At 38.9% G+C, this 15,579-nt stretch overlaps 2 protein-coding genes across 5 annotated transcripts in view; both read right to left on the bottom strand.

Moving 5' to 3' along the window:
• The window catches only part of klc1 (kinesin light chain 1), a 49,224-nt gene extending 36,317 nt beyond the window's left edge, over nucleotides 1-12,907 (bottom strand). For 2 of the 4 annotated variants that reach the window (XM_015387799.1, XM_015387800.1), the window contains exons 1-2: nucleotides 12,429-12,905; nucleotides 661-928 (exon numbers count right to left, since the gene is read on the bottom strand). In XM_015387799.1, the coding sequence (XP_015243285.1) occupies nucleotides 661-927 (267 nt within the window). In that variant the 5' untranslated portion in view covers nucleotide 928; nucleotides 12,429-12,905. Of the gene's footprint in view, nucleotides 1-660; nucleotides 929-12,428 lie in introns of all 4 variants that reach the window. The other 2 variants (XM_015387797.1, XM_015387798.1) reach the window with 2 other exon arrangements.
• A 1,415-nt stretch (nucleotides 12,908-14,322) lies between these two features.
• The window catches only part of apopt1 (apoptogenic 1, mitochondrial), a 5,689-nt gene continuing 4,432 nt past the window's right edge, over nucleotides 14,323-15,579 (bottom strand). Inside the window, exons 3-5 of the mRNA XM_015387773.1 lie at nucleotides 15,021-15,084; nucleotides 14,845-14,935; nucleotides 14,323-14,464 (exon numbers count right to left, since the gene is read on the bottom strand). Of these exons, the coding sequence (XP_015243259.1) occupies nucleotides 14,347-14,464; nucleotides 14,845-14,935; nucleotides 15,021-15,084 (273 nt within the window). The 3' untranslated portion in view covers nucleotides 14,323-14,346. The remainder of the gene's footprint in view (nucleotides 14,465-14,844; nucleotides 14,936-15,020; nucleotides 15,085-15,579) is intronic.

Genomic DNA, 15,579 nt, shown 5'->3' with positions numbered 1-15,579 from the left:
ATAAAACAAACGTTGTGTTTGTTGTATTTTTGCTGCACAAACACATTAGTGGGAACTGGAGTCTGCATACTCTGCATGCTAGGTATTTGTATCTGATTACTTGGAGATTAAACCAACAACAGAACATTTCTGACTCAGAGGGAGAAATTACAAGCATCTGTAGCTAAAAAAAAGTCTAAACTTCTCCTTCTTTTCTTCACTTCTCATATTTATTCAGTTTCACCCAAGAATATCTGTATTTAAGCTGCACCTGTGCTTCCTGTAGTCTACAGTTTCCCAACAGACCAAACTCTGTTATTGTTGTTACAAACAGAGCACCTTATATTCATATCCTTTAATGCTTTACAAAATGTTGACACATTCAAACAAAAACAAAAAAACACTGTATCTCCCTGTTAATGAAAAGCAAGTCACTACCCCATCAGTCGTAGAAGCAAGATCCATCCTGCGCATATGCAAATCGATATACATCCGGATGTCCATAAATAACAGAATTATGGCACTAACATTACTTATTTCTATCCTTAACTCACTAAGGAAAGCTAATAAACATCTTTACTTTAGATGTAACTAAATTGTATTAAAACTTTTGTAATTCGAAATAACAAAACTCTGAATTTCAAAAGGTATCAATGAAGCTAAAGCTTAAAACGCTCATACCTGAGCTTCACTCAGACCAAGTTCCAGCATTTCCAGGGACTTCCGGATCATATGAGACTTCTCCTCCACCAGGACGCCTTCCTCATCCTGCTTCAGGCAGCGCAGTGTGCCCAGCAGGCCTTCCAGGATGGAATGATGTTCTTGTTTTAGAGCTTCCAGCCCCTGGATCACCTGCTTGGTCCGGGAGATGATCTCATCCTGGGACAGTTTCTCCCCTGGGTCCTCCTCCTCCTTCACACAAACCATAGTGGACATGTCCTCACGCATCCTGCAGGTTTCAATGACAACAACAAAAAACATTTAAGTCTTTGTTTTGCATACTGCATCATCCCACCAGAAAAAAACTTTGCAGAATGATAATTTATAATATGTAAATCTCAAAGAAGATGAGGTGTCCTTAATATTAACAGACGAGGGAATGAAAAGTTACCAAAGTACTAAAGTGTTACCAACGTTCCTAAAGAGGAAGTGTAGCTTTTCTTAAATTCAGCACAGCCTTTAAAACAAAGTCAGAACTGCAAACAAGCTTTTAAAAGCCTGGAACTATAGAAGTAAGTGGGGCTATCATGACCTCAGGAAAAGGTGGCCAGACTTCCTCATACTATCGATCTTTTTAGAAACATAAATGGAGACAGAAACCCGACAACTTTACTGTCCTTAATGGAAAGCAATCGAAAGTATTTTAATCTCACATTGAAGTGGTTCAGGAAAAGTCACATATATCACACAAATACAGAGCTTTACTGACAGGATTCACCAGGTTCGACTCAAACATAAAATATGGATGAAAATGATCTAATAAGTAATAAAAGTTACTTATTGAAACAGCTGCAATGACTAGAATGCAGAATAACAACACAAAAGATAAGCAACAGTTGATTCTGTCGCAGACAAAAATCCTATGACTTTTTAAGTCTAGTGAGAAACACAAATACCCAAACACACACAGACATGTTTGTATCTGTATCCATATTAAGACTTTACACTGACTTACATCCATTTAGTGGCTGTATTTTTGCCTAACCCTGGTATTTACTCTAACCTAACCATCACTAGTGCATAGAACTGGAGGATTTGGTCAAAACTCTATCAGTAAGTATATCATCAGTATCGATTGTTGGCCAGTTGAGTTGCAAAATCTGCATATCAGATATCGGCCAATATTCCAATATTGTGAATCCCCCTTCACTGGTGCCTTCCAGAGCAATGCATGGAATGATGACCAGAGTTAAAAGAAGATGAATGTAGCTTGATACTGTCTAATTTTGAAAACTGACTTTCATAAACTATCCATCTGACTAAGCTTGAGCAATGCTGCAAGGAACAGGAAACCATTTCAGTCTCTATATCCTTTTGCTGCTGCGATTTTAATGAAATGCTGCTGTAACTCAAATCACCAGGGTTTCTTGAACTATTCATCAAGATGTTGATGGCTGCAGGCGGAAAGCCCAACAGCAAAACTGGAGAGCCTCTGACTGAAGATGCCATGTCTGATGAGGATTTTCCGGGTTGTCTATGATGTTCTTCATTTTATGAAGAGTTCTGCGCTAACATGCAGCCACTGGAGCATCTCATCTAGGATTGGAAAACAGTTTTGTTGCAGTAATTTGTTGATGTGGTGCATTTTTCAGATTTTGAATTGACCAATCATGTGATTGTGATTGATTGATCCGAGGATTTAAATCAAGCATCAGCTCGCCACGGCTCCCACTTTAATGCGGATGCTGCACCAGCCTGATGTGGAGTCAAAAGACAGGGCTCTGGATTTACCAGTCGGTCTACATTCCTACCCTTACCTATGGTCATGAAATCGTGATCATGACCTAAAGAACAAGATCCTGGAAACAAGTGGCTAAAATAAGCTGCCTCTTTAGGGTGGCTGCAAGCTCCCTTTCACACTGGCAGACAAACCCGTTTAAACCCGGGAACAATCTGCTTTTAGCAGTGGGAACGGTTTAGAGACTCAAACGGCAAGCGACCCGCATTATAATCCCCTCGGCTCCGATCGGCATGCTGTGAGAACATCAGAGTTCTCTTACCTCTTATTTAGCTTACCCGCTAAATAACTTTACAACAATGAACGCAACGTACAGACGTCAACACACCGCACCAGTCGTTTCTGATCTAACAAGCCGAAACAACTCTGTTTATATTCAGTAAACATGGAGCAGTGCTAGTAAAAGGGATTTGGAAAGGTAAAAGAACAAAATAATAAAGAATACTAACTACGCCCTGTTCCTGTCCATGCTGCTCTCCATTATTTACTTCCCTAATTTCCATTGCAGTGTCGACAGCCTGAACGCTCACCCAGCGTGATGGTGTCAGACATGCAGTGCTGGGGGGACAGTGGCCACAAGCCTTGCCAGCAGAGGGCCAGACTCGGCTATTCAACCAAATGGGAAAAGAGCCAATAGTTGATTGTTGAAAAACCTGGGTTTTCAGTGGGAAAGCGGCTTTAGAGATTGGAAGAGCTCTGTCATCCAGGAGAGGCTAACTTAGAAATGCTTCTCCTCTTCATCTAGAGGAGCAAGCTGAGGTTGCTGACATATCTGCTTTGGATGTCCTCTGGATGTCACCCTCTGGAGGTGTTCCAGGCATATCCAACCGGGAGGAGGAAACCAAGGACAGGCTGATGGGGATAATGTCTGTTGACAGCCCTGGAGCACCTTGGGGTTTCCCCTGAGGAGCTGGTGTTGGTGTCTGTCTCTTTTGAACTCGTCCTTGGGAAAGATGGCTGCTCAAACTGAGCCTGGTTCTGCTGGAGGTTTCTTCCTGTTAAAAGGAGTTTTTCCTCTCCACTGTCGCTACAAGCATGCTTAGTGTGAGGGATTGCCTTCGAGTCAATGAGTCGATGCAATCAACTGGTTTTCCTTAGATAGAAAACTTTGAATCAATTTGACTGTGTGATCTGGTGAACTTTAAAGTGCCTTTAGATGATGTGTTGTGAATTGGCGCTGTAGAAATAAACTGAAGTCTGGAAGTCTCTGCTGAGACTGCTGCCCCTACGACCCGGTTCCAGATAAGCAGAAAACTTTGAGTACAATTTCACTTTTCAATAAAGAAGATTTAATAGTTTGCCATTGTGACAATCTGATGGGTATGATCGTCTCTTTAAGGCACTGCGGCAGCCCATAAAAGAAACATCTTCAGAGCCATCGGAAGACCCGGTTTAAACCGAGATACAGATAAGGCTGCCGTCAGCTGACAGACCTTTCATATACAGATAATGGAAACAAAGGCTGGACTGTTTCACAAAAACCTTCTGAACACCTGACACCAAGAATGTGATGAGCTTTTTTATAACAAATATCCTCCATAGTAAATCAGTTTCCTATTTAAACTACTTTGCGCTCTGTCATGACGGCCTCTCCTGACATAGAGAACTTATTCCCAGTGTAGTTCTGCACACTCCTTACACTACTTATTTGCTTTGTGTTCATTATACACACACACCCACACACTTAAGAGGATTATGACAGACTGCTTCAGCAGAACTTATAGCAAGCTACTGAATAAATCTCTTTAAGGACATCAAAATCCCCCGAATTCAGCTGAATGATAATAGAAACGCTGTAGATGACTCAATGAAAATACTGAAATGAAACTTGTGGCTCTATCATTATGCTTCTCCCTGATAGTGTGATGAGCAGGCAGCCCACCTTCAAGGGACAGTTTCTATAAGACCAGGTGAAGACATCAAATTCAGTCCAAAACATTTTAGAAGTTAATGAAAGTACCAAAGCAAAGACAGCGGGGCAGGAAGCCAGCCAGGCTTCACAGACGGGACTAACTGAGGAAGGTCTGCAGCCCCGATCCATGTGACACAGCAAGAGGCCCACAGCCTATCACATGAACAGGAAGTTGGAAGCTGACGCTGCATGCGTATTGTACAAGAGCAGAGGGAAAACAAACGGCTCCTTTGAATGATGGTAGAGTAAGGATGGATTGTAGTGAAATTAACAATGGTAAAGACGTTTTAAAAAAAGAACCAACAAGCTGTTTTTATAACATCATGCATTTCAGAAATCTGTTTTTAGTAAACTGCTTAAATGCTGTTTAACCCTGAGTTTAGGACTCTACACCTAAGGTTAATGAATGGATGAAAAATACAACTTGAATATTATTTTCTTATTGTTCTATTTTGATATGGAGCCCAAACAATTGATCACAGGGATTCTACTAGGGCTGCACCTAACAATTATTTTGCAAATCGATTAATCTGTCAATTATTTTTTTCGATTAATAATCAGATCGCAAAAGGTTCCTTAAAGTCTTTTTACGAAATTAAACCAGGTAAACTAAATCTATAATTAGTGCTCTGAGTGGGTCGCTCTGTCATCTAAAGGCCTGATTTAGAGTTTCTATACTCCGGTTAATGATTATGAAATTAGTTGACGATTATTTCAATAATCAATTAATCACGATTAATCCGATTAATTGTTTCAGCCCAACATTCTACTCCTGAAGCTTAGGCCTCGTTTCCATTAGTACCATCTCACATCTATTCACTGCGCGGCTATTCTTGTTTTCATCAGTGACTAATGTGAATCCATAACATTTCTTGATGCCTGCTATCCAACATCATAGCACTGTTGGTCAGTTTAATATCTGGGCATATTAAATAAGCACCATTATAGCAAGCTAGAAGTAGGTAAAGTTAGCTTAGATTTGCATGCTTTCATTTAATAATGCATTGTTTCTCTTTCCCTCCTGTACATTCACGTAAGGCTGGGCGATAAACTGAATTTTTACCGTAACAGTCATTCACTACAATAATCGGTGGCATCCAGCATATGTGTAGTTTCTGCCCAAAATTTTTTTTTTTCGTTGTGTTTTATTTGTAACACGGATAACTATAATTGATAATTGGTTTGTATAAACCATGTTTGTTCTCCATTTTCAAACTCAGCATCTCTTCATCCATGCCTGCGATAAGAAGTTTGTTTTGTCTCCCTTTAATCTCTTCTTTCTTTCATCCTTTCTCCTTTTTCCTGTTTTTCCTTTCCTGTTCTACTTACATTGCAGTGTCCATATAATCTGTAATACTCCCTGCATAATCATAATAAAGCTATTTATATGTATACATTAAGCGGAACACTATGGCGATAGCCGTACTGCTCCAATTGTGAAAGCAAAATCTGTTGGGCTCTCTTTTTGTCATCGAGACGATTATTCTTACTGCCACATCGCCAGACAGGTCATTGTAAAAAAAAAAAAAAAACAAGTTTGTTTTGCAGTTGTCAGATACGCTCTTTGCAGTTGTTGTGACTGGATTTGCTTGAACGTTTAAGCCTTTCTGTATAAAATAAATATTTTGATGAGAAATCTGCTCTGTGGTATGTTTAAGTACCAGTAGTTGGCATCCAATCATTTAATTAAACGGCCTTAGTTTTTGGGAATATACCGGTATGAGAATTATGCTATAATTTGTAGTTACCAATACATCGTTACCATATTTTAATTTGGCAAACTGGATCTTTTTGCTATTCTTTTTCCTGTTTGGTGCAATTGCAATTGCGGATCTTGACCTGGCCGGACCAGAACGGAGCAAAAAGTAGCTCAGCTCCTTATTTTGACAGTGACGGACAAAGAAGAAAAATGTGGATGGTGACGTGCAGAGGAGTAGTGGTGAATGTGGAACAGTTCTCATTGATTAAAATGACAGACAAGTACTCCGAACGATGTACCTGAGCAAGGCGGAACAGAGCAGAGTATATGGAATCTGAGGGTTACACTATAGCACAACTGTAAATGAAGTTACATCAGTTAACTCGGTGGAGCAGAGCAAGGGCAAAGATAAAGCTGAGCACACAAAGGAGAAGTCGAGAGCGCGTCAGAGTTGAGCGCGTGGCAGACCGGTTTTGAGTGAGGGTGCGCGAGTGTAAACGATGCACATTGTTCTCACTGCACACTCAGTTCAGTGGGACCAATATTACGCCATAAATGTTGAGCAAAAAACACCATGAAAATGCAGTTTTCCTGAAATCTGTCCCGACTACTTAAAGAAACACATCCAACGTCCATCACCTACAGCACAGCCATGCTGTTCAAAGATGTGCAAAAGGCTTAATTCCCTAAAATGTTTGCAAGAGAGGTAACATTTTTCTCTTGTTCACTGAGACTCTGTTGAATGTTTAAACCTGAATGGGTACAAGACTTTAATATTTAATTGACGGTAATAGGTCATGTGATTTACTCAATAAATGTGTTATAAATAGATCAGCTGCATTTCTTGCACATGCCATTATTTCTTATAGAGGAGCTGTAGCATTTATTGTGTATTTATCGTTATCGAGGTAAAACTGACTAATTTATCGTAATATTGATTACAGTTCATATCGCCCAGCCCTATATTCAGGTGCTTCTATCTGTCCTGCTCTTTAAGTGACAATAATAATGAATGGAGCAGGCTGTTGTTGTGATGTCGCTGCAAACTGTAAAGTTACCTCGTTGTTGTTGTAATAGAGCTGACCCGACTTTGTCCTCTTTCTTTCTCTTCATTTTACATCTACCTCCTGCACATAAATGACTCCAATGCCACACAAAAAAAAAAAAACACTAAGGATGAAACTTGAGTATAGAGACTATAAAACATGTCTTTAGTTGACAGAGCAACCCACTTAGAAATGCAACTATAGAAAAAATGTAAATATATATATATATATATATATATATATATATATATATATATATATATATATAAACATTTTGTTTTGAGATAAAGAACTTGTTCATCTGTCAGGATGCTCCATTCAGACCTCTACAAGTGGAAAAGTTTCAGTTTCACCTGTAAAAATCTTTTTTGAGGAACCTTTTGCTAACTGTTTAAATAATCAACAGAATAATCAATTAGCGAAAAAAAATACTAGCTGCAGCCCTAATTTACATTTAACAACAAAACAGACATTGTAGCTGCAGTTTTCTCTGTCATATTAACTGGTAATGCGCATGGAAATGAACACAGAAGAATTTAAGTGCATGCATGTTGACAAAAATCACAGTATCGTCTGAGAATCATAAATTAACATTTATAAGTTTACTTTTTAAACCAATAAAGCTCATCAACATAATAAACACGCGTGTTCATTTTTATATTCATAATGAATGTATTGGCAACTGTCATTAACTACAGTGAGTATTAGGGATTAGGTGTGTGAAGAGAATACAAACATGTAGTCTTTAATTTTGTTACATGAGCCTTGGATTTTTTTAAACAAAATGTGGCAAAATATAGCTGGCTTAAAGGGGCTGCACGGCTTTAACAGACTAAAAGAAAGAGGAAGATTCATAGGAGATTTAAAAAAAAAAAAGAAGAAATTTTGACACCAAGTGGGAAGGATTGGGATGGTTGGTGGCCGGCTGGTTTCACGACAGAGAAGATGCATTGTTTGCTGTATGTACGGCTCTGAGAAAGCAAGATAAGACTAGACCACGTAGAAAAACAAACAGCTTTTGCACTGATGAAGGAAGCAGAGGTTAGCGTCTGCTCCTCCTCCTCTTTTCAGGACTCAGAGCCATCAGTCTACACTCTGTGAAAGGGTTTTTCTATCGTTGCCTGACCTTGACATTACAGTGAATTATGGTATGGATTCTGTTAATTACATTATTTTTGTTATGACTGAATAAATGTTATTCAATCAAAATATTAATCTTGTCTTGAAAAGGACACATCTGAAGAGTTTAACCTGTCATTTTCTATTCTAGATGCCAGCCACAGATCACCTACAGTTGTCTTTACACAGGTCTAGTCAGCCCTTTAATGTGTATTCTGTACACGTTCTATAATTATTCTAAAGCTTTTCAGTTTTTCACCTTTATTTTAGGCATTAAAAAAATGTGGCTGGTTAGAAAACAAACAAAAAAAAAATGTGGCAATCCAGACACCTGAAAAGACAGTCACTTCTGCAAGTATGGTAAAATATTAACCCAGGTTATATGGACTAAATTAGGGCTGCAACTAACGATTGTTTTGCAAATTGTTTTTTCGATTAATCAAGAAATAATCGGAGAGCAAGAGGTTCCTTAAAGAAGACCCTTTACAAAATTAAACCAGGTGCAACTAAAGCAAATCTGCTTGAGGAGTTCTGGATAGAGCATATTGACTGACGAAACTTTTTTTTATCTTAAATGCAAAATGTTTACGTATCTTTTTAACAATTTATGTTAAGTTATGCTGCTATAGGCTTAACCTGCTGGAGGACATAAGGACCCGTATATATCATCATTCTATCTCTATTCTCCCACTCCGCAGAATTTGTTAATTCAATCTCCAACGTTATCCTCTGCTTTTTTCTCAAAGTAGCTTCATCTGGTCTGTTCCTGTTTGGCTGTGACTCCATCCTGGAGAGAAATATCAGCTGTGCTGCTGCCATCAACACCTTTGTTTATAGATGTTCGAGATTGGCCTGTTTTTTAGTGTAGTCCTGTTTGTCTGACTGGGACTGGCTGGATGTGCTCTCTTGATCCTCTGACATGGGAGCTGGCTCGGAGCTCGTCTGCCTGGCTGTGTGTGTCCTTGACGGGGCCGCCTGTGGAGCTGGTTTACAGTTGCTTTTTGTGTCTCTGCTTCTTTCTGTATCTCTGCTTCTGTCTCCTTGAACCCCAGTCGGCCTCGGCAGATGGCCGCTCACACTGAGCCTTGTTCTGCTGGAGGTTTCTTCCTGTTAAAAGGGAGTTTTTCCTCTCCATTGTCGCTACAAGCATGCTTAGTGTGAGGGATTGCCTTTGAGTTGATGAGTTGATGCAATCAACTGGTTTTCCTTAGATAGAAAACTTTGAATCAGCTTGACTGTATGATCTGGTGAACTGTAAAGTGCCTTGAGATGACATGTGTTGTGTTGTGAATTGGCGCAATATAAATAAACTGAATTGAACAATTTGGGTATAATTTCTGCTCCAGGTGGGTCATTCTTTTAGCTAAAGGGATGTTTTAGAGTCACTACACAGTTAATCAATCGATTACTAAATTAGTTAAAGATTATTTCAATATTCGATTCATCTGATGAAATGTTTCAGCCCTAATTAAGCAGCTCTATCCTTGTTTATTTGGACTCGATCAATTTATTAAATCTTTATGTTTTACTCTAATTCAGAAATCACAATTGATGTGAATTTACATTTACAAATTGGACCTGTGTTCAGACTGTCATGAAAAGATCAGATAAAGATAAAAAAAATATATAAAAAAAATTGGATATGGGTCACGTCAGGCTGCAGTGTGAACGTAGCCTAGGTGTGTTAAAAATGTTGTGTCACTTTAATAACTGACTTGCCAGTGGTACATGCCACCTGTGAAAGTGGCATGCAAGTCGAATTTTTGCTCTAGGGACTGCTGAAAGGATGAAGAATATACTTTATGCAGTTGTGTTGGTGTATAATAACACTTGAAAAACTAATTAGGGAAGGCATCCCCAAAGTTGTTATTTGAGGACCAGTGTCCTGCAGGTTTTAGAGGTTTCGCTGCTTTAGCACAGCTGATTCTGGTGACTGTAGTTCAGGAAAAGCCTGTTAATCAACTAATAATGTAAATCAGCTTTGCTGGAGCAGAGAAACCTCTAAAACCTGCAGGACAGCGGCCCTCGAGTACCGACTTTGGGGATGCCTGAATTAGGGTATCACCTAAATAGAGTCCATTTAGCTGTGCAGCATGGTGGAGCAGCCTAACCTCTCTGCTCTGCCACTGAACTACTCTAAAAACAGTAGTCTGTTTTATAGTCCTTCACTGAAACAAAGTGGCAAATAGTCTGACAGCACGGTACAGCAAAATACTTTATCTTTTAATTATAGTTTTACATATCTGTACATAAGTATTATATATATGTTATGTATCTTTTTTTATTAAGTGAACTAGGCTTAATTTTGTTATAGCTTATAAATAAATGCAATAATGTGTAAGAAAACTTGTTTGTTTTTTAGACAGGCAATGAGTTGTTAACCACAAATAAATATGCTCTTCATGTTGTCAAAAAGAGCTTTTTGTTACAAGAGAAAATTGTTTTTTTTAGAAACAGCTACTTATCAATTATTGTTGATCAATAAGATAATATAAGATAATCAACTTTTTAATAACTTATTAATTAATAGCATCCCAAACAGCTTGATATCCGAATTCAAGGTTTTACCACAAGAATTTCATACCAGCCCATGTGTTTTTTGTAATAGGGCTGCAACTAATGATTATTTAGCAACTTGATTAATCTGTTGATTATTTTTCTGATTAATTGATTAATAATCAGATAGCTAAAGAAGACTTTTTTTTATTAAATTAAACCAGGTGAAACTAAAACATTTCCATTTGAGTTCTGGACAGAGCACACGAGGGGCGTTAAATAAGTAATGCCCCGACCCACTTCCAGATGTTTGATCCAGCTGAAATTTTGCATGTGACGTTGTTCGAATCTCTATAGATTGAGTAGCAAATCACAGCTTTGAACTATTTGTGTTTTCTGACTTACAGGTGTTTGAACTGAGAAAAGTCTGAAATGGAGCCTGTTGAGTGTCGAGCAGCGATCAGGTTTTTCTTTTGGAAAGGACTCACACCACGGGAGACTTTTGATGAAATTAAAGTAACTTATGGTGATGATGCAGGTTAAATGACCTTGCAAAATGTTTTACAAGGTTATATTATGGGACATTATCCCTATAAGTTATTTTCATTTGATCAAAAGTCTCCCATTGTGTGCATCTTTTTAAATGCAAAAACTCAGACTTGACTCAGTTTTAACAGCAGTAAATCAGAAACCACAATTAGTTCAGAGCTGTAATTTGCTATTTAATCTATAGAGATTAAAAATACTTCACATGCAAAATATCAGCTCGATCAAACATCTGGAAGTAGGCCAGGGGCATTACTTATTGAATGCCCCTTGTATTGACAGACAAAAACTTTTTTCATCTTAAATGCAAAACGTTTTATAGATTATTTTACAAATTTGATACAATTACTGCTGTAGGTGGGTTGCCCTGTCAGCTAAAGCCATGTTTTACAGTCTATATACTCCATGTACCGGTAATGATCAATCGATTACTAAATTAGATTATTTTTATTTCGATAATCGATTCATCTGATTGATTGTTTCAGCCTTGGCAAACAGACTGACTGCAGATCAGGATTATGACTCAGGTGATTGTAATCCTTGCAGCTACATTTCCATGGAAGCTGCTTCCTTGGCATCATTATAATAATCTATCAAAGATCCTCAGAGGGATTTATTATCCAGATGTTGCCGTGGGACTAAAAACATTCACAGACACCTTAGATGTTCTTGGTATCCCAGCTGGGAGCTGCACACTGAGATCCACTGTCTCTGGCCAACACTGTCTTCACCAGTGCTGAATATCAACGAGATGCAAACGATGCAAAAGACTCCTCGCTGCAGCGGTTTAGCAACAGGAGGCGTTTTCACCATCTTTATCTGTGACCGACCCATGCTTTTATTTGTTGCCCCTGCATTGTTCCACCCATGTCGCTTCTAAGTGGATTAACCAGAATAACTGGCTCGCCAACACTTTCCTGTCAAACCACAGCACTAACTAGCTGCCACTCACTGACAGTCTATGGCGTCTAATTCCTGGCGTCAATGTAAACACTGAGCAAAAAAACATTAGGCAAATTCATACAGGCGTGCTCATTTATTGACAATATTTTTAATTCAATTACGCGTGGGTCTGAAAACACGTTTTAAAAGAAAAAATCTGTAAAATATATTTAAGGGGCTGGTTAATTAGCCTATGAGTCCTGTCCATTAAATACACGGAGCCATTCTTACCGTTCTGTGGTACATTCGTTGCTCCACTGTATTCTAAATCCTCCCTTTTCTCTCCAATGTGTTTCTTTCCGTCAGCAGTGGGATACAGGTGAGGAGAACATAAGAAAGAAGCAGGAATTCGTCCGGTTTCGCTGTGTTTCGGTTAGCCGGACCACAGAGCTACATGCTAGCACCTAGCAGCCTGATGTCCGATGCGCTCAGGTGGATCCAGGGCTGCCTGTTCCATCCCAGCAGCTCGACGTCAGCGCCAGGACCCGCTGCGTCACGTGGGAGAGTGAAAATGAATCGGTTCCTACAACTGACAGCTCCGATTTGACTGGACGGAGCGTGAAAATGGCGTTAACCGGCGCCCCCGTCCCCTCCCCGGCTAGACTGATGTCATCTGGACCGGATTAGAGAGAGAGCTGCGGTGACAGTAATCAGCAAGATCTCTGCGACAATCTGTAGAGCTGGAAGAGAGGAGGTGCCAGTATCCAATAACATTTTGGAATTAAAACTATAATACTATCAAAAATCTTCAGATGATAAATGAAAAGTGTTAAGTGAGACTGTGGCGCCACCTGGAGGAGAACATGGGAAGCCAACAAAATCTGTTGCACCCCTTGATCTCTATTCACTACATTGCTGATCGCCCGTTGGTAGTATGGGACATAGATATCCATAATAAAGCCTTTATTATGGATATCTATGGTATGGGATGTAAGTGAAGCCACCGGCCGCCATATTGGTACTCCCTATGTAGACCGTTATCAATAAACAATATGTGAGCTACGGCATCAGACAAAGATGATGTTCTCATTTTCAGGGGGACTTATACGGAAAAACATTAGGCCTACTGAAATTTAAAAAAAAAAAGTTAACTGATTTTTAAATTTCATTTCGGTTTAATATGCTTTTTTTCTGAGAAAAAAGTCAGAATTCTGACTGAATTCTAACAGATAACAAACATGTTAAATAAAATTTAAAAATCAGTCTATCTTCCATAGACTTAAGATGATGTAATTTATAAGAAAATAGGCACATCTCATTGCATAGTCATTATGAAGTCAATGGAGTCTATAAACCATGTAATATAACATATTATACAAATCCATCACAATAAAATTTGTGTTTATGTGTTAATGGAGCATAATAAAGATTTACCAAAAGTGCTAAATTGATACATACATGTAATATACATGTATTTATGTTTTTACAGTAATTACATCTTACATGTGTAATACTGATAATACATGCTATATTTATATCTGTGTGTGTATGTGTGAACAGTACAGACCAAAATTTGGACACACCTCATTCAGAGTTTTGATTTCATGACTATGAAAATTGTATATTCACACTGAAGGCATCAAAACTATGAATTAACACATTTGGAAATATATATTTAACAAAGTAGCCACCTTTTGCTTTGATTACTGCTTCACACTCTTGGTATTATTCATGAGCTTCAAGAGGCAGGCAACGGAAATGGTTTTCACTTCACAGGTGTCCCGTCAGGTTTAATAAGTGGGATTTCTTGCCTTATAAATGGGGTTGGGACCATCAGTTGTGTTGTGCAGAAGTAAAGTGGAACAAAAAACTGAATATTTTCCTTCTCTGAGCAGATTCCCTCCATATAAACCATCGCTATAGTGAAACAGAGGCAGCCTTGTACTGAGAGGATGCTTTTTGTTGTAGTGTGTTCAGGGTTATGCGTTCAGGCACTGATTTCCTAACACAAAGGATTTTCCTTGTAAGCCTGAAAATTCTGCATTAATCTGATCTTTAACAATTACTCCTGCGTTGTAAATGGAAAAATCTAGAAGAGCTCGCAGGTATGTAGATGAATAAAGAGCAATTATATTTTGCACAGCACATAAAGCCAACAAAAACAAAAAATAAAGTCACCCACACACACACTTAAAAATTGTATTTATTTTCACATTGTCGGAGTGCTTTTTTTCTTCTTCTGGTTTTCAACAACATTCCTCCAAAAGGTGCTGAAGGCGACTTTGGCCATGAGCAAAGTGATGGTGAAGTTTCGTCTGTACCATTCTCTGGATATGCAGGAGAAAAGATGGAAAATTCTGTGATATTTACTTGCAAAGTGCTGATAAAGTACTGAATTGATGTTTGAAATAAACATTTACATTTAATTATCGTCTATTGGTCGATTATAGCCTAAAACAGTACGGTGAATAACAAAGGCCATTAGACAGGAAAGCAGAAAAACACATCGCATAAAGAGGTGGTGTCTTTAGGAAGGAAACAAGTTGGTGACTTTGACATGTTTGTTAATAAAAATCTCACTGGAGCCCATTATGTTTGTTCTGTGCGTGCAGATTGGCACAACACAGCTAAACCCCTCCCAGCTGGGGCCCTGGGAGGTACAGCAGCATCATCACCTCGGGGACAGAACAATACAAAAACAACTCACTTGTTATAATTTGCGTGTCGTATTCTATTTCTATCCAAGAAGCTTTTGTAAAATACTGCCATATCCTCACTGCTTAGAGTTCGTCGTCTTCCTGGTTGGGGATTCGGGGGTGGAGTTAAACTCATTTGAAAAGAGACAGACAGAAAAACAAAGAGTTGTTTGTTTCGTATCCTCACCATCTTCTCCTCGGAGACTCAAGCCTTTAGCTTTTAGCTGTGAGATGATGAAAGCATCCTTTTCCTGTAGAGAGCAAAATAAGTGGGTTAGGTTTTTAAATTGACTATAATATAACATAAAAAACATAAACCCTTTGAAAGAGGATCCTGAATTAATTTTGTGTGTCTCCCCTGTCTGCCTAAATCCCCAGCTGCTCTCGAGAGAAGGCTGTTCAAAATAAACATGGTTCTCCTTCAAAACAAGAGTTTTCCCACTTTCGCTACATGTACGCTGTTAGGGAATTACTGCAACCTGCTGGACCAATAATAAGAGATGACAGGGCACCTTATCACTGAACGCTGAAACTTAAACTGGACAACATGGCTCCCTTCTTCCTCTAAACTCTAGATTGTTGATTTCCAAATCAAATGTAATTTGGTTTCATCTAAAACAGCGGTTTTCAAAGTGTGAGGCGCGCCTCCCCTAGGGGGCGCCAGAGCACTTTAGGGGAGGCGCGGTGCGAGGGAAAAAATAAATATGTATTTAGGACAAAGTTGGAACTGTGGGGTGCGCGTGTGG

Source organism: Cyprinodon variegatus, unplaced genomic scaffold (genome assembly GCF_000732505.1).
Source record: "Cyprinodon variegatus isolate N-32 unplaced genomic scaffold, C_variegatus-1.0 Scaffold403, whole genome shotgun sequence".
Classification (NCBI taxonomy): Eukaryota; Metazoa; Chordata; class Actinopteri; order Cyprinodontiformes; family Cyprinodontidae; genus Cyprinodon; species Cyprinodon variegatus.
This window is presented reverse-complemented; position numbering and strand designations above follow the sequence as displayed.